We start from the raw sequence: 24,452 nt of genomic DNA on the forward strand, positions 1-24,452 counted from the left end.
AACGAATTTATAAGGATTTCACGCGATTTAAAGGATCTCCATTTTATCACGAGTCCCTTGGTAAATTGACTCGATGCAAAAAATATCTTCATTATCTTCGTAATTAACGGAAAACTGCTTCTACAGTAACTTTATACGTTTCCTCGTGCTCAGAGATTTTCGTTACAAGCTGTTTCTCAATTTATGGAAATTGCAACTGTTTTTGAGGATTTCGTACGAATTATGATCCTCGAGAAACGTAAAAAATTAAGTGGACGATAATCGAAACGGTGAAATCACGTACGCGTGACAACGGCCGTCAAAGCGTTGGCAAAACGGAGCAAAAAACTGAATTTTCTACCATAATTTTACTGAGATTATTAAATGCAAGGGATAGAAAGCGTGCGTCCGCTTCTGGTTATTGGAAAAGTGCGATAACATACACCGGTATCCGCTACAGTGTTCAATCTGTTAACAGCAATTCGATTGCAACCGATGTGAATGCTTTCGAAGCAGCCGTTTTCATTTCCGCGGGAAACGTTCGCGTTCAGCTTGTATCGTAGAGTGAGTCATCTGCGCCAGTCGTAGATCCACGCATCCTGACCTCGACTAGGTGAGAAGTTACCCGACCTCCAAGCTGAATTAGGTAGACACACTGAATCTGTCACGAGGTCACGGAACACGGACAAATTTTGCAATCCAAATTAAACTTCATTTCAAATGAAATTCACGTTTCTCGTTGATCAGACAAAGCATACTGTATTTAAAAAGAAATTTTTTTAAATTGAGGTGTCGCTTCCTAGGCTCGCCGCCAGAGGGGTCGCGCTCTCACAAGCGCTCGACCGACCCCTCGGTTGCTATAAAAAAAAAAAAGTTTTGACCCCTGCAGGTGAGGACCACCCCGACGTGCACGCTTTCCTCGATCTTTTCACATTCTCCCCCCGTTCGACTTTTGTCCCCCCCGCTCATTAAATACTATTTCCTGAAAAAGACCAAGTATCAAATGTTACACGTTGCACGCTGATAATATTTATAAGTTTCCTGATTGCTCGCACGGTGTGAGAGACAGGGGAAACCCAATTGGGAGGCAGTCTTGAGTCATGTTTATCGCGATTCGTTAAAATTCACTCCCACCGGGAAGATCGAGTCAGTTTGCAAGAAATTCCTGCACGGTGCCAAGCGATATCAGGTACTGTTCCTCGTGTCTCTTTATTCTTGTTTCGTACACAAATATTGCGCGATGTTACACACGCCCGTGCGGTTACGAAAATCGGTAATAATAGTAATTTACCAACGAGAATAAATAATAAAGGCCATGTTACGAAAAGGACTACAATGGAACCAAAAATGGGTTTTCAATCGAAGTATAGATGACCAATTAAATTAATACACAGCAATTTATTTACGACGTTTTTTCGACCGGGCAGTTAAGTTTTTATACGTTCGTTGTAAGATGTTCCATTTTACGTCACTTTTATTTCGAATCGCTCGGGATTCTGTCAGTGAGCAATATTTGCATATTTCGTCACCCTTGGTTTATATTATGTACATATTTTACACGCTTTCGACTAAACAGCAGTATGGCTAAAGGCATAATTGAATACGTCAACATCGACACTAAAAACGACGAACTTCTTTAGAGTCTAACGGAGTGGTGGGGATAGTCGATATATACTACCGCACGAGCCACGCACGTGTAGTAAAATATACATAACATTTGATTCTACGTAACAAATTGATACGTTTATTGAAAACCATAAAGGAAAAATTCAATATTTATCTATTTTTATAGTAATCGATTCTTCTGTTTAAATCATATCTTTAAAAAATATTTGTTGTCGAAGATTATAGCGTCCACGGTACTGGCTAAGAGTGGTTTTCCATTTTATTAAATTTTACTTGTACTTTCACTTGTTTTACTAAATACTTATTTCTTAATTAACCCCTTACGAGTGAGACTGCTCTGAACAACATTATTCTGAAATATTTGTGGTATACGTTTTTAATGTGGCTTAGGTACGTATGCAATGTATAAGACTTTTTATTTTTCCTTTCTAGAGAAGATTGAGGAAAAGTTTATTTGATCTCGATCCTTCTTGAGATTGATAGAAAACGTTTTATAAAATTTGTACAAATAGTGTATGTATATCCGTGGGCTGATTACGATCGAAATCTAATCAGACCTTAAAACGAGAAAATAAAACGTAAATGCAGAGTTTCATTGAAATTCATTCAGCAATCATTAATCATGTTAATAGAATACATACATAGGGGTCTTAAAACGTGTATTTCCACTAAAAAAATTTTCAAAATTTTCATTTCGTTATGGTATTTTCCTATGTATATCTAAACAGTTCGTAAAGTAAAAATGTTTGGACAATCAAGACTTGGAATCGTATGCCGATTGTCGCGAGGTCGAATGTCAGCTGTTATAAAAGAAAGAAGGAAAGGCTTACAGCCGCCTTCTTTCTCGATTTCCTCGCCACTCCGTTAGACTCTAGGAAGGAAGTTCGTCGTTTCTAGTGTCGACGTCGATGCACTCAATTATGCCAAATCTGGCCACACTGCCATAGCACAGTGAAAGGTCGAGGTTCATCTGTTTTATAATCTCACCCAAAGTTATGAAACTGAACTCGACTCATAACTTCAAAGGAATGACTGAATTTGTAGATATTTTTAAAAGAGAAAGTTATTGCTGTAAGTTACAGTTCATTGAAAATATATTTTTTGCAAAATTTCATTCACTTTGGATTTTAATTTTTCCGTCGAGTATTTCTACTCCCACTCCCAATCGGAGGAGAAATTCTGAGAAATTCCACCAATCTGATATCGTCAATGGTAAGGCAAACAGTACTGAGTGCCATCTGCTGAACGAATCTTAAAAGATTTCATCACCTACGGAAATTTATATTCTATATGTAGATATAGTTAACTCTTACTTGACCGACCTCTATTTATGAGTCATTATTATTAAGCAGATGAATTGAATGCCAAGTATAAATGCAAATAAGAATTAGTCATATAAAACATTGCAAAGATACGCAGTAAAATTTCTAGATTCACAGTAATTGCAATTTACTCTATGCCAATTATAAGTGTAGAAGCTGACTTGCTATGTTCCACAAACACATTCAATAGGCATAAAGTGTAAAAATACATGTTGCTCATAGATTTTTCTCTTTGTTTTCTTTCTGAATGCCCTGTAGCAACCACAGTTCACAAATCACCTGTCATTAGCAACGTCTAACATGTATGGGACTGGAAGTTATTTGGGACTCCTGCTAATTCTATGTCTTTCGTATAAGGTAAAGTTAAGTAAGCTTAGATTAATCTGCAGTTTAGCAGCTTTCCTCGATTTTAAGTATTTGACTTCATCGTTACTTTAAAAGCCTTTATCGTATCATCGAAACAAGGCATTTGTCTGAATAAATTAGAAAAGTACTATAGTTTTTGTTATTAAATAAACTTTAATATATCTATATAATAAGGATGTAATTTCTTGTTGAAAGATTTCGTTATTTGCTGTGTAAAATAGGTGACAGGGCAACAGCAATCGGATTACTATGTAGGAGCGGTGGTAGAATTCTCACCGAATTACTTTAGAGGTGATGCTTTGGCAACTCTGGGAAACAATACCAAATCTTATGTAGAATACATAGAAAAAGCCAAGCAACAGGTGAGACACTTTCATTACATACAATGATGTCGTTAACATTCTTTAAGAGTTTGCCTTTGACACTTTTATATACTTTCACTGTTGTAATTTCTATAATACCTATTAAATCTATTGTATTACTAAAGTTCATCTTTTGGTCGCATAAACTGTACTTTTACATAAATTATACAGAATGCTGATATTGTCGTATTCCCGGAAGATGGGTTGACGTCGACACGGATGCCGACTGTATCCCAAATGGATGCTTGGTCAACGATAGTACCTGCAGTTGAGGACGAATACGTCCCGTGCACGGGAAATTTGATGGGTGTTAGCGAAGTAAGCGATACTTTGTTTCTTATTGCACTAAATCGTTGACAATCGAATATCAGAGTCCATCATGGATAAGATCGCGGCACTACTACGTTACATTAAGAAATCGGTATACTTAATTCGAGACATTCTGTATTGTCATAGACGTTAAAGAACATATCGTGCGCCGCGAAACACAACAGCATTTACGTGTTAATAAATATCGCCGAGAAGGAACGTTGCAACTCTACCGATGAAACGATTTACCACAACACCAACGTGGCGTTCGACCGTACGGGGAAAATAATTGCCAGGTAATCGCGTTTCTATGTTACGGCGACCGATCGTTGACATATCCCGTAGCGATAATGTAGCTTACCCATTATTACGCTACGAACAGGTACCGCAAAGTGAATCTCTACATGGAGCCACGATTTCGCCCCACCAAGATACCGGAAATCGTTACCTTCGACACTGACTTCGGAGTGAGATTCGGCACATTCATATGCTTCGATATATTATTCTGGATTCCGGGTTTGAATATGACAAGGACGGCAGGAGTTACGGATTTCCTCTACCCGACCGCTTGGTTCTCCGAAGCGCCATTTTTGACGGGTAAGTTGCGAAGTCTGCTTGCGTACCACAATTTTGTGGGCTCCATCGTTTCCCGTACTCGCCGCCAGAGGGACCGTACCTCTCGTAAGCACCCGACCGACCTTCCGTCTGCATCTACATATACGATCCTCGACTGACTTTCAATATCCCTGCGAAGATGCTTTTACCGAACGAGTCCGCTCTCCCTATCCTTTTAAACGCGCTCTGTCGATCCCTAGAGAATTTGTATGATAACCAATGGTTCCTGATTTCATTTCAGCCGTTCAAGCTCAATTCGGTTGGTCCTATGCCGAGGACGTCAACCTGTTAGCGGCTGGGTATAGTAATCCAGCTTCCGGGAGCACAGGAAGCGGTATTTATTTAGGTACGCGTACGCCATATATTTATCGAGCTAATATTTTCTGATCGCTGTTTTTTTACATTCTTTATAACCGTTCAACTCTTCAGGTCGTGATGGAATAGCCAACGCGACGTTCTCTAGTCATCCTAAACATCGACTCTTAGTCTCCCGTATTCCAAAGAAGGAATTGAAGAAACCCCGATCGGAGATAATACAGGAACGTTCCTCCGATTTAACGAGATACACGCTTGAGATGACAGGGGATGTTGTGGACGGAGTATATCTTTTGCACGACAATGTCACGTTATTCAAACATATTCCTGTGGAACCGTTGATGACACAAACATCCCTTTGTCACGATGGTTTCTGTTGCCACTTCGACATTCGCGCGAACATTGTCAAGTCATCGATAAACTATCATGCCGTGGTTTACAATGGAATTCGTCGCTACGGTCGGGAAGTAGAAGCGGGCATTCGCGTGTGCGCGGTGATACAATGCTCCGACGAAGCGGGCATTTCCTGCGTTTCCGTTAGTCGATCGGACACTGTGTTTAACGAATTGAAAATCACGACGACCGTCGACGACTACGAACAGGTCCTGGCGATGCCAAGTACATTGAACGCCTCCATGCTTCCGTTCGAAGAATGGAAGTACACTAACCGTCTGGGTACAACTGGAACAAACCTGACGCTAGAGCTAAGCCAATCGGCCAAAGATCTCGTCACATTTGGATTATACATCAGAAACTTTGACAGAGATTCGTGGCTTTCTAAAACCATGGAAACTGCACCTACTGTTACCGGTGCCGGAAGTTTGTCCAACCCTTCCATAATCAATGTTTCGTTTTTCTCAATGTTTCTTATCTTTTCTTTATTTGCTCTCTAAGCTCCGACTTCATTCAAACCGACACTAATTTGTCGCGCGATTCGTTTGCGCGAAACATAAAAATATTATTTAGACATTTGTTCGCGTTCTTTTTTTTTTGCGTCATACGGCCAAAGAATGGAAGATCGACGAAAAATGTCGCTCGTCAAAATGTCAATTCGAATATTTGGGAACTGGTTGAACGCAAATCTCGTTTGCTTAAAGAATCGGTACGCGCATACCGACTTACCGGAACCGGATTTTGAAGAATATCGCCGGAAAAATATCCAAGAACCGAATGTATCGGCAAGACGAAGCAACGATGAACGGAAAATGGCGACTTACGCGGCGTCTTTCGGTACGTGTATCACGGTTTGTAAATTGTTCTTCAGAACGAAAGATACAGTGAGCGTAAAGTGAAAAAGAAACAACAAAATGTTTTTTCAATGGAAGTAACCGTAGACCTGTATAATAATATCTCAGTCTTTTACTTCGTGCAACGTTATTTAAAAATGATCGAAATATTGATCTATCAAAAATAACAGTATTGACATTTAAAAAATGTTGGACCGTTCTATAAACTTGCAGTATCATCAAAATTTTTCAAATAAAAAATTTTGTTTATTTACAAAAGTATTATTTACTTGTCAGTTGCTAGTGTCGCAGCCCTATACACAATGAAATCTCACATGTTACATTGTGTGGTGTTCATGGCTGCATCACGAGACATACTAGCAGAAGCGCAAATCGAAATTAGTTTGCAGAATATAACGTTAGGAAAAGTTTCGATTTTCAAATGGCGAGGAAAACCAATTTTCGTCTACCATCGGTATGAATGAAATAAATTTTTATCGGCTCAACAAAGATGGACAAAATTTATAGCGATTTATTCGTGACGTTTATTTAATCGAATAAAATTTGTATTGTTGTTAAATAAATAATGAATAAACACTCGTTATTCGAAACTTGTAGCTATATACAAGTTTTGCCCATCCCTTGGTCGGTAACTTGACGTTTTCCATTCGAACCTATTCCCAACGAGATTATTTATTAAGATAAACTACCCTTGGAATACGTTTTAGTCCTCAATCCATCATAGAACAAGAAAAGCTCGTGAATGTCACGCAATTAAGAGATCCCGAAAGTGACGACGAAAGAGCAAAAAGACAAGAATGGTTGATCGTTATTGGGATTTGTACTCATCTTGGTTGTATTCCGATTCCTAATGCTGGTAATATACCCGGTGGATTTTATTGTCCATGCCATGGATCACACTTCGACGGGGCTGGACGCATACGTCAGGGACCAGCGCCTACAAATTTGGAAATACCCAAATACGAATTTCTTGATGATACTACGGTTCTGATTGGTTGATTTGTCAAAAATAAAAATAATGCACATACGTTTGCTGGACAAAACAGAATAGTCGATTCGAGATATTATTTTCTTTATATCTTCATTGTTATTGTTATTATTGTCGGCAATGATTTTTGTCAAATACGAAAGAAACAACGTTTCATCGCAGACGAGGTGTACGAGTAGACCTTTCACGTTATGGACTTTCGCGGCCGAATCTGACTGCCATACCGACCTGAAAATTCGGAGGTGATTTTAGCGTCCTCTTCACATGAATGGTGGTCAGTTGAGAAACTATTCACTGAATTAATATTGATAGGCAAACAGCTGTAGTGTTACGTAAATACATGTGAGTTGACTATGGAAGAAATTAAAATTCATTTCTGAATCTGTTGGTAACGTTGCGAATGACACGAAAATGGTAATGGAATTAAGAGACCCCATAAAAATAGGCCGCAAAAATACATTGGATGAAGGATCTACTTTTATACCACATCTGTGACAATACTCTAGAATCTTTGATGAATCAATGAGAATCAAAACTAACTCTATATTTATGATGACCTATGCAAAGCAGATCGCAGCCAATTTGCTAATATTATTTAGTTTTTAATTAATAATTGCATTACCCAGCTAAAAGTGATACGATTATTAATTAAACGCTAAATAATATTACCCAGGTCTCACCACGTGGAGGTTGCTGCGAATGGAGACCCGCCCTAACCGATTCCCAACCACCCTCCATTAGTAAAGATCTTTTATGACCAGCGATCGTTTATCGAAAAAGCAATAAACGAAAGTGCAACCAACGAAGGAAACAACCAACGAGAGAGTTTTTTAAGAAAGAATTTGCCTCTAAATTCTCATCAACAAAACAGAAAAATAGACCAAAATATTGCCTGCCTGATATAACGATTAATATAGAGAACCAAACTCCTGCCTAACTATAAATCTAAATTCGTTTACATCCTACCTATCTAATTATCTAAGAAAATACCTAGAAAATGTATTCTTCCTTGTTTATCCTTTGATTATAAATCTAAATTATTAAAACATAAACTAAGCAATCTGAAACAAAATACATGAAATACATTCTTCTTTCTTCTATCTTCTATTTGTCCCACGATGATTTCCTGTAACACAAACAAAGCAATATCAAACAAAATTGTAACAATTCTTAATTCTTACTTCTATAAACCTGTAACTTCCATAGGAATATGCTCTGTAACAGAAACTTGTTTAATAGATTAGTAAGAGAATCTGTAAAACTACAAATACTACAACTACAGGCAAGTGCAGTGAGAAAGTAAAAATAGTACATAATATACGAGGTTACTTTGACTCTAAAATGTATTAGTCGCGAAATATCTTCTTGCACGTCAATCTAATGATATATTTTAATAAGTAAAGAAAGACTTTGGGTATCTTCGATATCGAAGATACCCAAAGTCGTCAACTGAATTATGAAAGTGAATTTAATTATTGAAGAATGTAAAGGACAATCGGAAGCTACTAATTTGACACTCATTCTAAAATTAATATAATTATAAGTATTATAAAAGATATTAAAACCATGACTCTACTTTCGATTGATATTACGATATTTGTCATATTAAAAATTGCGGCGTGTAAAAATATCGCACGCTTAAATAAAACGCGACGCGACACGTGCTCATAAGCGTGCAGTGAGTGTGGGTATCAGATTGATCCCCCCCGGCCTTGATTATCAGAAAAGCAAGTCGCGCCCCTGACCCACGTCTATCGGACCTCTCTACGTACAACCGCCGGGTCCTGGAGGACACAAGATCACAACAGGACCCGCTTAGTACTCGAGAACGGATATGGGTCAAGAACTCTCACCGGAGGTCATTCTCTTTTCCGTATAAAGAGGAGAATATATGCGCTCGGTGAGGCCCCACTTAAGCTGAACCAAGCTGCACCGGGGTTGAAGCGGTAAGAGCTATCACACCTAATACACAGGTGTCACATGTTTCATTCTATCAAACAGAGGTGATCGAGCGAAACTCTCCGGACCTTTCAGTCAAGACATAATCTCGGAAAGCGAGAACCAGAGAACGAGCGGACGAAAGAAAGTGAACTACTCATATATGTATATGTACTCATTATATATTCATTTTAAAATTAGTGTCAAATTAAAAATGAATCTACTATGACATTTGTCATCTTAAAAATCGCGGTGTGCAAGAAGATTATAATTTTAAGCAAAAGATACTAACTACACTTGCCAAAGAAAGTACGTATACAACCAGTTGTTTTACCCATTTGCCTTACGATTTAATTTCCAACTGTGCGTGCCAAAAGCGTCATCAAGGTTCGGCCCGGTAGACTTATCACTTCTCTGAGGCGTCTTGTTCGTGTTTGGCCCGATAGACTCATCATGTCTCTGAAACATCATTAAGCTAAGGGGTTAAAAAGGAGGTTTTTAAACACTTAAAAATGACCTATCATCTAGCTTAAAAATAAAAATTCATGATATTGTATACAAATATAGTATACGATTGAAAACAATGTTACATTAATATATCCTGCAATATTATACATATCGAAGCAATCATATAAATTCGAAGAACAATGTAAAAGTGGAAACACGGAAAAGGAAGATTCATAGTAACCAAATGAAATCAGATAGACAAATGAAGTTGAATTCACATCAAACAAACAAATAAAAATAATAAAATATAAATAAGTGGAGTGGACTTACTACTTGTTGTCAGTACATAGGGTAGTTACCACTGGGCCAACTGTAAAGTAAGAAAATATTCATATTATAGCAACGTCAGTTAGGCAAGCAAGACAAAATCAGTTCATTGAAGCGAAATTGGTATCAAACGATAGAATAGAAGAGGGGAGAGAATTTTTAAATAGTTCTTACCGTTGGTCATCACCGTCCGGCACTGGTCAGTAGTGGTCAGTAGTGGCAGGAACGCGAATCAGCACTGGTCAGTAGTGGTCAGTATTGGTCAGCCATGGTCAGCTGTGGTCAGCAACGGCCAGCAGGGGTCAGCAGCGGTCCCCGGTTCTCCTCTGGCTACTCGACACTCCCGAATTCGCGACGCGACTGAAGAATTATTCGCAGTGACCCTGCTTATATGTCTAAGGTGATGAAAGGGTGGGGAGACCAGTCAGAGCCAAAGTTGAAGTTAACAGGTAAGACTGCCTCGTCTACAAAGAAACTATTTCGATTGGTCCCACCTCTTGATCATTTCTGGATTTTCACTGGACCGCTGACCTTGATGTCCACCTCACTGTTGACCACCAGTGACCATAAGCTAGTCATTGTTGATCATCGACCCATTAAAACCATTACGAAGATTAAAGCCTTCTTACGAGGATTCCCTTACAATTTGATGCATGATCTTTTTAACATTTTGTTCCACTTTGGAAGAGTGTATCTCGTTAATTTTTGTCTTTTTGTACGTCAGTTCGAACAATTGCCATACTGAGCGAAAAATTCGAAGGTGATTTTAACGTCCTCTTCTCATGGATGGCGGTCAGTTGAGAAAGTATTCACTGAATTAGTATTGATAGGCAAACAGCTGTAGTTTTGCGTAAATCCATGTGAGTTGACTATGAAAGGGATTAAAATTCATTTTTGAATCTGTTGGTAACGTTGCAAGTGACACAAAAATGGTAATGGGGGTCCCGGGACCCCAGAAACTCGGGCCGAAAAATTACATTAGGTGAAAGGTCTATTCATGTACCTTGTCTGTGGTTTTATCTTTGAACGAGTTTTACAAACTAGTGTCGTTGCAAATCAGTAAATAAAATAAGAAGTACATACTAGCGCCGCGATTCGGCTGTTTCCGGTTATATTCGATTAACCTTAAAATCGCGGTTTTGCCATTGTGCCGTTGTTCAATTTTTTTCTGTTTTCTACTCTTCTTATGATTAGTTTTTTCCGTTTACATACGAATCGTACAAATACAATTGATCTTCCTACGCGATGACACCACCGATGGAAAGGATACAGATCTTGGAAACGATCGAGAAAGATATTATTGTGTGCCTACAAAGTGCAGGTGATTAACGCTACTCTAATTCGACGGTCATTGCCTAACCTTTTCACTGCTGAATTAATTTTATAATTTACTTGATAAATATATGGAAATATTAAATAAAAAAGTATAATATCTGATAGAATTGCCCACAAAAGCCAATAAGTTTATGTACTTATTTTCTTTAATTTCTACATCTAGAATAATGTTAACGTTTAAAAGGCAGATGTGACAACGATTTCTGTATTACGTTACACGCTAGTTTTTATCACTGTATAGGACAAGCATTTGTGGAGCTCAGCAAAGAAAAATCTAGCTTGAAGCAAGCCGAAGCACAAACTCAACAATTTCTAAAAACACTAGGTCATGTGGAGTCCAAGTTGAGCGAACAAATCAACTATTTGACACAAGTTTCAACAGGTAAGCATTGTCTATAGATAATTATTTTAAATTTTGATAGAAATGATATAACATCATCCTTGGAGGAAAAACATTATCTGAATAACCTATTTTAAGTTTCTCATCTTGTATATGACCAACAAATTTTATTTGGTACAATACACTTACTATTTCACTAAACTGGCATAACAACCAGTCCAATAACTGAAGATCTACTTCAATTTCAATGAATATAACACGTTTTACGAACTATTTTTTTAATATCGCGTCATGCAATGTTGACGGGTTTTTGTTAAAGCACGTCGAAATCATAGGGTTAATATATGTCAGGTATGTTGTTAATTTCTGTTTCAGGACAACCGCACGAAGGTTCCGGATACGCGAGTCAAAAAGTTTTGCAAATGGCGTGGCATAGGTTGGAACACGCGCGAAGCAGAGTGAACGAGCTCGAACGTATTAAAAACAAACCGAGATGAGAGCATATTGTAAATCGTTTTCGACGAATTATAATCTTAATTGTAACGCTCAAATCTAGTCGATGGATATTGAGATTTTACAATGATCGTCGATCGTATACCTTCTACGTTTTGATTCGATAATCGCGAACGATCGATCTTGTTCCAGTAAGCGTCGATGTGCGAACAATCTAACAGGAAAGATGAAAGAAAGGTATACATAATTTTGTACGTTTATTTATTCGTCCTTGCTACGTCTTTGTTAGAAAATAACGCGGTAGAAAATTTATGGTTTAAGGAACATTCCCATCGCGAAACGCAGATCGCACCGTATTAAAAAATTACGGATGTAACTTAACGTTTGTTGACTGATTATGGTAAGGAGTCGATTTGTGCGAGGTAAAAATTCAGGGCACCGATCCATCTACGACACCCATACTGCGTTTTACTGTAGCAGCTAGTGAAAGTCTCGATCTTCTCTCTTCGTCCAGCTGTTTCGTCAGCAGAGACATTTGTGATTGCAAGTCTGTCATTTGACTTTTCAACGTTTTAACCGTTTCCGATAGTATCCTACAAGAAACATACACTACCGACAGGCCCAAGACATTTATAATAGAAATTCAACGGAAACGTTTACCTGTTGCTACAAAACTCCCAGTTCCCCCTGTTATGCGTTAAAGATGTCCTATCGCGTGCTTTGTGCGAACCATATTCCAACATTGCTAAAACGGAAATAGAACATATGATACGACGTTACTATTCGTTCAAAATCGTTACGTCTTAACACTTTGACGGCCGCTGTCACGTATACGTGACTTCGCGAGCTAGCAGACGTTGGCCACTGTCACGTCTGCGTGATCTACTGTGTTTGTTGAGGTTACATATATAATTCCTTATAACAATATTTCTAGCATCTTCGTGTATCTCACTTTGGTCTACAATATCAATGGTGACGTGCAACAGTCTTCGCGTGATACGTGCGACCATTAAAGTGTTAAAAAAAGAATCAACGGGATCAATGACCTACAAGTCGATTCGCCAGAGTGCACAGTGAACCTAGCATTGACGGAAAGGCAATACGCCTCGATCACCTTCAATATAATCGCATCTTCCTCGAATTGTCGTTCATCTAGAAACGAGAAAGTATATTATCTTTTACAACAGTGTCCTCACAGTTGAAGAAGTTCAACTTGAAATCTTGAATTCGTACTACACGGTCGTGGTGCGCGTGATAAATCCAAACTGGTATCAGTTTTACCAAATGCCCTAAAAGTGTACAGAGGAGGGGCTGGACGTAACGAAGCAATGCACCAAGATGCTCTAATCCCTAGAGGTGGACAAGGTTCCGCAACTGATCGTTGCTGTTGCTGTTTCCCGTTCTGGTGACTGGAGATCTGGTGGATCAGGAAACACGAGAATTAAAGGTGTAAAGCCATCGTGCGACAGCAACAGAGGGCTCGCTATGAATTCGCTAAAATGGAAATTACAGTCTCGAAAAACATGCCCCGTTCACGTGGTCAGTATTCTACGTGTGTCAAAGGTAGAGATTACAAAGAAACTAACCGTCTACTAGTTCGAGACGGGTCCTTTCTTTCAATTCGATTTCTCGCGATGCGTATCGGTATTAGCAAAGCGAAAGCTTACTTCACACAACATGGCTGTGAAATGAAAGCATACGCTCGTTATAAACGGTAAGGTACTACATACATACAATTAGTAAGTAAAACGGGTGAAGACGTTAACTGAATAAAAAAAAAAATATATAGAGAAAACAGCCATGCCATGGAAGCTTGCCTTGATCTGTGCATCCAGAAAACGGTATAGATTTCTTCAACCACCAATGTGCATACAGCCCCGACGTATAGATCTGACTCGTTCCGTCGTGTTCGTCTTTGACGACAGGACGATCCGGTTGGATCGCCATTCTTCCAACTTTTCGTACGATGGTTTGGTGGGCGTACGGTATCGGTTGCGTGAACCTTCTCTGCGTCGAGTTTTCCGACTCGTTCGTCGTCACGTATACCGCGTTCCCCTCTATTTGCGTTTCGCTGGCATCGTGCAAACGATGACTAAAATTACGGGCTCCCGGGTCGGTCGCATCGCGAGCCGAAGGACTCAAAATGTCTTCGGCGCTTTTCGATAAATCGGACAGATGCGCGCTGTCCCTGGGAGTAGAATCAAAGGGCGAGGTGCAAATACATTGATGCTCGAAGTTATTTTCATCGTTTTCACTCTCGACGCAAGAAGTTCTCTCGGGTATTCGGATATCGTACTTGTTGCACGTATACGATTTACACGAGGAATTGATTTCCGAGGAGTTCAGCCGATAGCTTTCGGCCATTCCTGAATCTAACGAACGTATGCTAGCATCCGCGCGAGAATTGAAATCGATCTCCTGTCCAGGTGACGCGTCGGTGTTGCACGCGCGAATCGTCGGACGTTGAACGTTGGAAGCAACGGTGATCGGTTGTTCTCGAGTACATCCGGTCGCAGCGCCCGCGTATTGCTTCTTTGCATTGCCATGCCGATCTCGATGCAATTGTCGAGCGATTGGAAACGAAACGGGAAGATCGACTAAACGCGATCCAGAAACGGGTTGACCGTTGGCAGCAGTCTCGTTTCCGTTATCGGTAACGACGCCGGGCAGAGTAACGGTGGAAGTGAAAACGGTAACGGGTAAACTTTTGGTGGCCTCGCGCATGCTGTTGCGCTCGGATACGAACTCCGTGAAAGACGAGTCGTTCCTTATCCCCACTGTGCTAAGATCGAGATCGCCCAATGCGTATTTCACATCGAGGGTCAACGTTGATTTGTGCAACCTCGACGTCCTATCGTGCAGTTGCTGTCCCACGATTTTACTCGTTTCGAAACTCGACGTTTCGGAATCGTTGGACCGACATCGGTTACTATCTTGCGTCGGGTAAAGGGTATAAGTTGTTACGTTAGGCTTTCGCATTTTTACGTTACTTAAATCCGGCTTCAAAATATATTGCAAATAGAGTAATTTCTTCAGTAGTTCGGGACGTATAATCTTTCTCCTGACCAGCTTGGCAAAATACCTCGAGAGGCGAGCGTACGGAGGTAGATTACAACTCACGCGTGACGTGGTCGACGATTTCACTAGACTGCTGCTCGTTGTTTGTTCTTGGATCAAAAGTTCGATCCAACGCTGCTGATCCTCTTTAGTGGCGCAGAGCACAAGTATGCTCTCGATCATCGGCCCTAAGGGAAGAAGCGAGAAGGGGAAGGAGAACGAGAAACCGAGAGACTTTTATGAAAGGAAAAGCTCGATGGTTTCCTCCATAAAGATAATGATTTATCTTCCGTACTATAGCAAACTCGTATTAAAATCCTTACCTGTAATTTCAAAAGCGTTTCTAATTTCGTCGGTATCTTCCATTGGAATAATATTAATCCCAGTCAACGGGAGCTTTCCCTGCAAAAGGAGAGTGCGCGATATAAAATTGCTTGACCACGTCTTTGTATTGAAATTGGCGGCAAAATAGAACGTATGTGGTTTTGAATATACTTCGTAGACGAAAGAACTCATCCTTGGGCTGGCACTGAGCACCAATAAAGTTGAAGAAAAAAGAACAAAGTATCTATCCCGACGGTCTAATCCGGTCGTTCCGCTTGCAAGAATAACAGATCCGACGTAAAGGATTTCCCCGAGCGAACTTAGTTCCTCTCCCTCCCATCCTTTAATACCACTAGTTAATACTTGAAGCGCCAATTCGCGTTGCTTTCGTATGGACGCGCATCGATCCTGTAGGACGAAACACGGGGACAGTAAATACAGTAACTCGAATTACTATGATGTTTGAACATTAATACGAGTTACTATAGCATGTGGAAATAATCAAAGCTGCGTACCGCTATTTCTCTGTACACGACTATACTGCGCTGGGTATCTCCTCTATCAGGGTGGTTCTTTTCCATATACCTTTCTAACTCTTGAAGCATAGCAGAGTATTTGTCTAATCTTCGAAAGGGTTTACTAAGGCCCGTCGTTAGCACTAATATACCAGGCGATATTGCCCCGCTATCTTCCATAAATTCATTCAGTTCGTCTCTATAACAAAGCGCTGTTTCCGTACGAATTCTCTGAATTTATAGACAAGATCCTAAAATTTTCTTATATGTACCTGAAACGGTCTAATATGCATACAGCCCGTGGATGATTTCCACAATACGTCGTATGAATAGACTTCAATCTTGGTGCTAGCGTTAAGAAAAGATTACCGACTCTTGAAGAGCAACCTTGAGTCATAGCTGCTTCCAAGCTGATAAGCAATCGTTGATGCACTTCCAAAACTTCGTGCACATTACCTAAAAGTTGCTTGTACTCTTCTTTGTTTAATCTAAATGTAATATTTATGAAGAATTTCACTCGATGTGTCACGATACTAAGCATATTTACTTACACATTGGCTGATTCTAACGGATGCAAGAAACTGTTTATCAAGCCTTGTAACTCTGCTACATTCACTCTTTCAGAATCAACTATGTCTTTTAATACGATATCACGATTGAGCTTATATTGCGCAGATGACTCTTGCAGAGTTTTCTCTGGGGATGTTTTGACCACTGAAAGTCCACCGTCTAAGTATGTACAAACACGAGAATAATCTAATCGAATCGTTACGATTGTTAAAATAGTATTCTAAAGTCAATACCTGGAGCCCTGCATTCTTTTACATAATTCGATGGAAACCATCCTGTTTTATCGTTCAATGTACCCTCCCACCAACCTTCCTCGTCCATCTGAGTAATCGTTATCACATCTCCTTTTTTAAAACATAACTAAAAATAAGAATGCAAAAACAATTGAAATTCAAAGCCAACCGTGCTTCTGGAAGATGTACGACAGCTGATAAGAAATGAGCATACTTCGTCATTATTAGTTCCTTTAAAGGAAAAGAGTGCAGTTACGAACTTTGGTGCATCAGACTTTGACATGATCGTCGACTTAAATGGACAAACTCGATAGCAATTTCGAAAAGTCCGTTAGAACCACACAGCTCTATAGAAAGCCTTATACGTCAGCAACACTCTACAGAACAGCTGTCCCGTTTTGTTTTTGCTTTGTTTTTTCGTCAAGTAAACTGCACTTTAAAGAACGAAACGACACGACGTTGAACAAACCGAAGACACTCCGTACAACATTCAGTTCGTGGTAATCGACATTTACGAAAATATGTTTCACGATATTTATCCTCGAACGTTTAATAACAGTGTAGGTACGAATCGTACGTTTAACCTTGCTTCGTCGTGCCACACAATATTCGTTGCCGATTGTAGTTGATCGTACTTGACCGCGTATAACGAGTATTTAGCAGATCGAATCGGAAAATCCGAATTTAACCGAGGATGTACTGGATACATCTGTTGTACGAGGAACGTAGAGGTTACTCTTATATACAGATGTCTGTGACATCTCGGCAAGCAACTATTAATACCCTATACGTGTATGTGCAAAGCGAGTAGGTACCTAAGTATGTATGATGTCACATACATACTGTATGCGACTATTTCACAGGTATATAAGCTCCTACCTATTTACAGAGCTCACATATCCATGATCTTGGCATGGATATGATTTATTTAGAATTCCTGGAATAACCACGCCTTTTATATAGAAAACAGTAAAGGTTGCGATTAAGTCGACCATCTTTTCAGGATTATAATTTACTTTGTAACTTGATCGAAAATATCAACTCAACGTTTAGATTTTGACTCGTATGTTAAGATTCGTGCAGTTATAAATAACTGTTCGAACCTTTTCATAATCAAGCATTTCAATAATGTTCATCGATACGTTTACTTTTACCTATTTGTATCAGAATATCTGATGACATGGATACGTCCTATAAATAGAAAAGTCGTCAAACCCTGTTAATCCCTCTTTTTAACATACGTTATATATTTATTTTAAGTGTAATTTCTATAATAAACGAAACCATGATTATGAATTGATTCGTAGGAAATTTTACAATGATTCTTGTCTAGCTTAAAAATATAGGCGAAATATAGGATATACATATTAAATATTCGATGGAACTTTTCATCCTACGATTAGGAGGCTTTTAAACACAGACAAGATACAGAATAGGAGTTGCATCGTTGCACGCAATGCTTTTTTCTGTCGCACGGATTGGGGGCTTACGAATCTCCTTATCATTTCCGTGTCACAACCAACGTTATCGGTTCACACTAGAATTCGAATTCAGCACCCCTAGTGTTTGGAGTTAAGACTAAATATCGATCATCTATGATCTTTATAACACGGACGAGGTATACGAATAGATCTTTCACCACAGACGAGGTATATGAATAGACCTTTCACCTAATGTAATTTTTCGGCCCGAGTTTCTGGGGTCCCGGGACCCCATTACCATTTTTGTGTCACTTGCAACGTTACCAACAGATTCAGAAATGAATTTTAATCCCTTTCATAGTCAACTCACATGGATTTACGCAAAACTACAGCTGTTTGCCTATCAATACTAGTTCAGTGAATAATTTCTTAACTGACCGCCATCCATGAGAAGAGGATGCTAAAATCACCTCCGAATTTTTCGCTCAGTATGGCAATTGTCCGAACTGACGTACGAAAAGACAAAAATTAACGAGGTACACTCTTCCAAAGTGGAACAAAATGTTAAAAAGATCATGCATCAAATTGTAAGGGGATCCTCGTAAGAAGGCTTCACTTCGTAATGGTATTAATGGGTCGATGATCAACAATGACTAGCTTATGGTCACTGGTGGTCAACAGTGAGGTGGGCATCAAGGTCAGCGGTCCAGTGAAGATCCAGAAATGATCAAGAGGTGGGACCAATCGAAATAGTTTCTTTGTAGACGAGGCAGTCTTACCTGTTATCTTCAACTTTGGCTCTGACTGGTCTCCCCACCCTTTCATCACCTTAGACAGATAAGCAGGGTCACTGCGAAGATTTCTTCAGTCGCGTCGCGAATTCGGGAATGTCGAGTAGCCAGAGGAGAACCGGGGACCGCTGCTGACCCCTGCTGGCCGTTGCTGGCCATGGCTGACCAATACTGACCACTACTGACCAGTGCTGATTCGCGTTCCTGCCACTACTGACCACTACTGACCAGTGCCGGACGGTGATGACCAACGGTAAGAACTGTTTAAAAATTCTCTCCCCTCTTCTATTCTATCGTTTGATACCAATTTCGCTTCAATGAACTGATTTTGCCTTGCTTGCCTAACTGACGTTGCTATAATATGAATATTTTCTTACTTTACAGCTGGCCCAGTGGTAACTATCCTATGTACTGACAACAAGTAGTAAGTCCACTCCACTTGTTTATATTTTATTATTTTTATTTGTTTGTTTGATATGAATTCAACTTCATTTGTCTATCTGATTTCATTTGGTTACTATGAATGTTCCTTTTCTGTGTTTCCATTTTACATTGTTTTTCGAATTTATGTGACTGCTTTGATATGTATAATATTGCAGGATATAATAACATAATATTGTTTTCAATCACATACTATATTTGTTTCTATACAAATTCATCAAGTTTTATTTTTACGTTCTTGCTCGAATTCTCGTAATATTCTACGGAGGTATTTTGGTTCAGTTATTTGGTTGGGTAATTTGGGAGGTATTTCGTTTGATTGTTTGGTGTTGATTCCACTTGGTTTCTCGATCTCAGTTCCTTTCATTATTGCGAATGTTCGGTTTCATACCATATTTGTTTCGATGACTCTGATCAACATAAGAATGTTCGTTTTCATACGAATAACATTCTGTCGATGCATATATCATATTTGTTTCGATTACACTGATTGATATAAGATAGGTGATAGATCATTTTTAAGTGTCTATTCAATTGCCTACCATATCTCACTAATATAAATATGAGTTTTGATTTCAGTTTAAATTTGGGTTAATCGCAAGGACATCGAGGGAGAACGCCTCAATCGCCGAGGGATTTTTAATTGCAAGTTGATTAGTCTTAAGCTTCGTCGCGAGTATTGAAATTAACGTCGAAGCCTTCTTTATTATACGTATCTCCGCGTCCTACCAAGCAATTATTCAATAAGTAGCTTGTCTCTCGCTCGTTCCCTCGTTCCTAGCTTCGGTCACCGCTGTTTCATCGATTGAAACATGTGATCGGCCGTGTAGCTGATCCGAAAGATCTAATCGCCTTCCCTTTGGTAGCTCGATCGAGGGAAAATGGTACTTTGCTGGAAGGTGTGGAGTTTCCGTATCCTGCGGAAACGCATACCTTCCAGCGAAAGTCGACACTGTTTCAGGTACTCTCTCTATGTCAGACAACTTGAGTCGGGTCCTTCGGGCTCCCGGCGGGTTGCGTTGGAGCAATGGAGACCTTCGATTCGGAGTCGCAGCCGTCCGTTATCCCATAGAGATCTAGTTAGCAAGGGCAGTAGGTTCGATCCTCGGATCGGCTGCACGGTTCAGCGTCGCGTCGCGTCGCTTCGCGTGCCCCTCAAATTAACTTCGTCCCTCTTTTTAACCAAATAATTGCTTGGTACAACTAAGTCAGAACATCCAAGGAACTTTGTTTCCTTCTATCGTCCGAATTTTAGTTTTAACTTGACCAGACTCGAGCTTCGACGTTAATTTTAAGTCCCTATTGTATGCGTCTCCCAATATTGCCAAGTAATTAGTTAACAAGTAGCTTCTCTCGACTCGTTCTCTGGTTCCTAGCTTCGATCACCGCTGTTTCATCGATCGAAACATGTGATCGGCCGTCCAGTTTGTCCTGAAAGATCTAGTCGCCTACCCATGATGGATCGATTTCTAGAAATAGAAATCAATCTACCAAGGGCAGTGTCGATTCGATCCGAAGATCTGCCGCACGGTTCAGCATCGCGTCGCGTCGCGTATCCCATAATTTAGCTTCACCCCTTTTCAAACGAAATAATTACTTGGTACAACTAAACTAGAAGATCTTCTATCTCTCTAGTTTAGTAATCCAGCTAAGCTTAGCTAAAAGGGAGATCGATGGAACTTTGATTCCATCTATCTCCCTTCGGGTCTCCACTCGCAGCAACCTCCACGTGGTGAGACCTGGGGATTATTATTTAGTATGTAATTAATACAGTTATTAATTACATAACAAATAATATGATCTAATGGCTGCGTTCTTCTGAAACCATTCCATTTATCCTAACAATCGCGAAAGTATTTCATTGTGTATTAATTTCTTACAAAATTCAGACACTCTCGTCAAATACAGATCGATTTAGGATTAGATCACTTTCAAATAAGCAACTCTCGGCATAGTTAGTTTTATTTCTCACCGTGAACGGCGTTCAATTCTCATTCTATACTAAATCTATAATGTTGAAATGGTAAGGAGGTTTTCTACAGCCCCCAAAGTTTTCAAATAAAAGGTTCCATCGAACATATTCAGCCTTCTCTATGCTTCGTTCGTAATTTTATTAACATTGGTGATATTAATTCTTGCACAGAAGTGTCTCATAGTGGTCACGTATGATCTATGGATCATTTCGCGGTCGGTAACATGGATCTCTCGCTTGTGCTAAAATTAGATGTTCTTGCCCAATTCTTGTCATGTTCGCGCGAATAATCAAAAAGCGTTTTATTTCATAAAAAGAATTACATTACATGAATCACTTGAAATTCGTGCACGGGCCTTTTCGTTATGTATTCGTGTCTTATGTAATTATAACAGTCAACGAAGCAACAATATAAAATAACAGGCTCTTCGTCCACACTCTGAAAGTAATAATACACTTTATGCATTAGTTTGTTCATCTTTGTACAATTTTGCATTCGAAAAATTACGAAGAAAGTGAGAGATATATTGATCGATGACAATTTTATGTGAATTCGAACGAATATGATCAACAAATCTGTGAAAGAAATTTTTCGTAGTGAACGAATGGAATGGTATATTTACAAATATAAATAATACAAATTAAATGATTTGTAGAGATTACAAATTACATATACATATAATTATTAATTGTAAATATTGAAGTATTTAGTAATATGAAAAGTGAGAGGTGCAGTTAAGATTTTTACGAAATTTATTAATGACTAACAAACATTTGAAATATTGAACGTACTTGTGGTCTCTAACTTACAATATTGATTGTCTGTGGTATCGATGTTAAGGAAGGAAATTTTTCTAAAGTGGGAATCGGATCCAGTTCTCTGGTTTCCTTTTTCCCTTTACTTTCACGCTTGCTGACCTTTTCTCGCGATTCAAAGATCTCACTTGGGTCAGTGTCTGCACTAGAGTCGGAAACTTGCAAATCATTAAATATATTGTTATCGCTTTCTTGGTTTTTGCTCTGTAACAAAAATCAAAACTTGTAAAAGTTTGTCTTTGTTATTGATTTCTGAAGATTAGTTTAATATCTTTTCCATTTTGCACGAGCGATACGAATAAATCAGATCGTTCTTTGAAGTTCTTTTTAGTTCTTTTTAGTCAGTGTTCGATGCTTGCAAGATAAAAGGGAGAGGTCAGTGAAGTCTTAGGAATCGTTACGCCGTTCAGCCAATTAATTTCATTAGGAATTATCTCCATCGATTATGTTTTTCGACATACCCAACGACAGTAGTCGAGTAGGATCCAACCTTGTATGAGGTATATAACCATGCAAAATATTGACGTCAAACACATAACGAAATTGTGCATGAAAACGGGATGCTTGAAGTGATCTTCATCGCTGACTTCGTTGAGATCGATGTACATGTCGACGTGCTTCATTTCCATAATTCCTGACAGTAGCATTAAAAATGCCGCCGTGAAACAGCCGATGAGGACCTGTACTGATACATGGGGAGCGTTTCAATTAGTTGAATTAGGAAATTTTGGAGTTAGAATATAAAAAACGACTGTAACTTAAATATTGGGTTGTTCAGAAAGTAATTTCGTTTCTTTTCTTCGTGGAAGGGAACAATTTTCTTATAATATATAAATATTTCACCGAACTATTTACTGGCCATTTTGGTCTACACCTTTTGCCATCTTCTTGGTAGTAGCATGATTCCATGCTCATAAAATTTCTGATCTTTATTTATAAAGAACTGATGCAAGTGATTTTCGACATCGTCGCTTTAAGTAAATGTTTTATCGTTTAAGAAACTTTTTAAAGACTGGAATAAGTAATAATCCGATGATCTGGGGAGTATGGCGGATGTGGTAGCACGTTTCATCCAAACTGCAATAGCTTCTGACGAGTTACTAAACTTGCATGAGGTCTTCACGTGATCACAAATGATCGAATTTGACAAATTTAACCTCTTAACGATTTCTCGTGTTATTGTTCGTCGATTTGCTTCAACCAGCACCTTTATTTCGCCTTCGTGGGCTTTAACTAGCCATCCAGAACTTGGGGTATCTTCCATATCAAAATTGCAGGAACGAAATTTTACTAACGAGTTTTGGCACTACCATTCTGTTAAAACATCATCTCCATACACGACACACAGTTTTGGCAGTACCATTCTGTTAAAACATCATCTCCATACACAATTTTATTCTTGCTCGAACAGCATTCTTAAATGCAGCTTCTTATTTTCCATATTTGACGCGACACCAAAGAAATGCAATTGCACAGAAATAAAGAAAATTTTCTACAAACAAGCCTCGAAGTGTCAGCTGTGAAAATATATAATGAGAATATGGTTTACAATAATAATGGCTGGTTAAAAATGCAATTAACGTGTCTGTTGGCAAGAAAACGAAACTACTTTCCGAACAACTCGATATTTACGAAAGTACTGAAGTATTCCACAAAGTCTTCGTATCGTAACAAGTAAAATGAAGTCAGTGCAAAGACTAGTTGTAGTGTTCGAAGAGTGTTACAATATTTTTAAAAGACGTTGGGTGTATACCACCCACGCTGCGGTTTACTTAACTTTTTTCTATGTTTTAGGGTTAAATACGTTGGAGAAAGTATTCTTGTCCGAGAGAGATGTGTTCTTATCTTATCACGCATAACGTTTTAATGGTTACAAAATGAACATTTGTAGTGTCCCTCCTGCCTATGGGTGTGCCATTGCACATGATTCTCGAAGTCTTCTCTCGAAATAGAAATCTCTACCGATCCCGGTTTCAAGTGACCCAGCGTTATTTACTTTATCATTCCAAAATAGGAATACATAATTGTGTATGAAGTACACAAGGCTCGGGGAACATAGATCCTGGTAAATTTTCTAAGTGCATTTGTAGCTATTACGCGTAGAAACATGTGCAAACTCTTAGAAAATCGCTCCTAATTCTCGTTTGGAAGGAGATAAATTTCATCTGCCTTCTTTCCAAGTTGTCGTAGCTTGATTCCGTGATTTTAACAATACATTAGGTAGAACTGTAGCAATAATTGTCAATGAGAAATGATTGAACTTTAAGAATTATTTCAAATTGGAATGCTTTTGATCCTTTTGGTAGAAATGGTATTAAAATCGATAGAAATGAAAAGTACTGA

At 39.0% G+C, this 24,452-nt stretch overlaps 4 protein-coding genes across 10 annotated transcripts; 3 read left to right on the forward strand and 1 right to left on the reverse strand.

The window, feature by feature from the left end:
- The first annotated feature begins 1,047 nt into the window (after positions 1–1,047).
- On the forward strand, positions 1,048–6,067 carry LOC122405076 (vanin-like protein 1). Of its 2 annotated transcripts, none has more exons than XM_043409566.1 (8): positions 1,048–1,168; positions 3,186–3,284; positions 3,515–3,655; positions 3,827–3,973; positions 4,112–4,260; positions 4,347–4,561; positions 4,821–4,925; positions 5,009–6,067. In XM_043409566.1, the coding sequence occupies exons 2-8, from the start codon at positions 3,228–3,230 to the stop codon at positions 5,785–5,787; spliced, it is 1,593 nt and encodes a 530-aa protein (XP_043265501.1). In that variant the 5' UTR covers positions 1,048–1,168; positions 3,186–3,227; the 3' UTR covers positions 5,788–6,067. The 2 variants fall into 2 exon arrangements, with proteins under 2 accessions (XP_043265501.1, XP_043265502.1); XM_043409567.1 differs by lacking the exon at positions 1,048–1,168 and adding an exon at positions 1,971–1,995.
- Positions 5,905–10,724, forward strand: LOC122405078 (cytochrome b-c1 complex subunit Rieske, mitochondrial-like). The gene is made up of 4 exons (XM_043409568.1): positions 5,905–6,124; positions 6,418–6,595; positions 6,849–7,371; positions 10,602–10,724. The coding sequence occupies exons 1-3, from the start codon at positions 5,905–5,907 to the stop codon at positions 7,138–7,140; spliced, it is 690 nt and encodes a 229-aa protein (XP_043265503.1). The 3' UTR covers positions 7,141–7,371; positions 10,602–10,724.
- Positions 10,725–10,847: 123 nt separating this feature from the next.
- LOC122405079 (mediator of RNA polymerase II transcription subunit 11-like) lies at positions 10,848–12,031 on the forward strand. The gene is made up of 3 exons (XM_043409569.1): positions 10,848–11,162; positions 11,418–11,558; positions 11,892–12,031. Exons 1-3 carry the CDS (start codon positions 11,087–11,089, stop codon positions 12,011–12,013), a joined length of 339 nt encoding a protein of 112 aa, XP_043265504.1. The 5' UTR covers positions 10,848–11,086; the 3' UTR covers positions 12,014–12,031.
- Positions 12,032–12,382: 351 nt separating this feature from the next.
- Positions 12,383–17,459, reverse strand: LOC122405075 (rho guanine nucleotide exchange factor 6). Of its 6 annotated transcripts, none has more exons than XM_043409565.1 (12): positions 16,883–17,459; positions 16,669–16,795; positions 16,417–16,594; positions 16,138–16,353; positions 15,866–16,064; positions 15,522–15,758; positions 15,350–15,428; positions 15,090–15,214; positions 13,251–13,386; positions 13,020–13,121; positions 12,630–12,714; positions 12,383–12,562 (listed from the first exon to the last, which is right to left on the reverse strand). In XM_043409565.1, the coding sequence occupies exons 1-12, from the start codon at positions 16,949–16,951 to the stop codon at positions 12,400–12,402; spliced, it is 1,716 nt and encodes a 571-aa protein (XP_043265500.1). In that variant the 5' UTR covers positions 16,952–17,459; the 3' UTR covers positions 12,383–12,399. The 6 variants fall into 6 exon arrangements, 2 of the variants coding, with proteins under 2 accessions (XP_043265500.1, XP_043265499.1); XM_043409564.1 differs by having other exon boundaries at positions 13,203–13,386; XR_006259743.1 differs by lacking the exons at positions 12,383–12,562; positions 12,630–12,714 and having other exon boundaries at positions 13,203–13,386; positions 13,787–15,214; positions 16,417–16,579.
- Between the last annotated feature and the right edge of the window lie 6,993 nt (positions 17,460–24,452).

The sequence above is a fragment of the Colletes gigas genome, unplaced genomic scaffold (assembly GCF_013123115.1).
Source record: "Colletes gigas isolate AHSC1104 unplaced genomic scaffold, ASM1312311v1 Colletes_gigas_Sc00004, whole genome shotgun sequence".
NCBI lineage: Eukaryota > Metazoa > Arthropoda > Insecta > Hymenoptera > Colletidae > Colletes > Colletes gigas.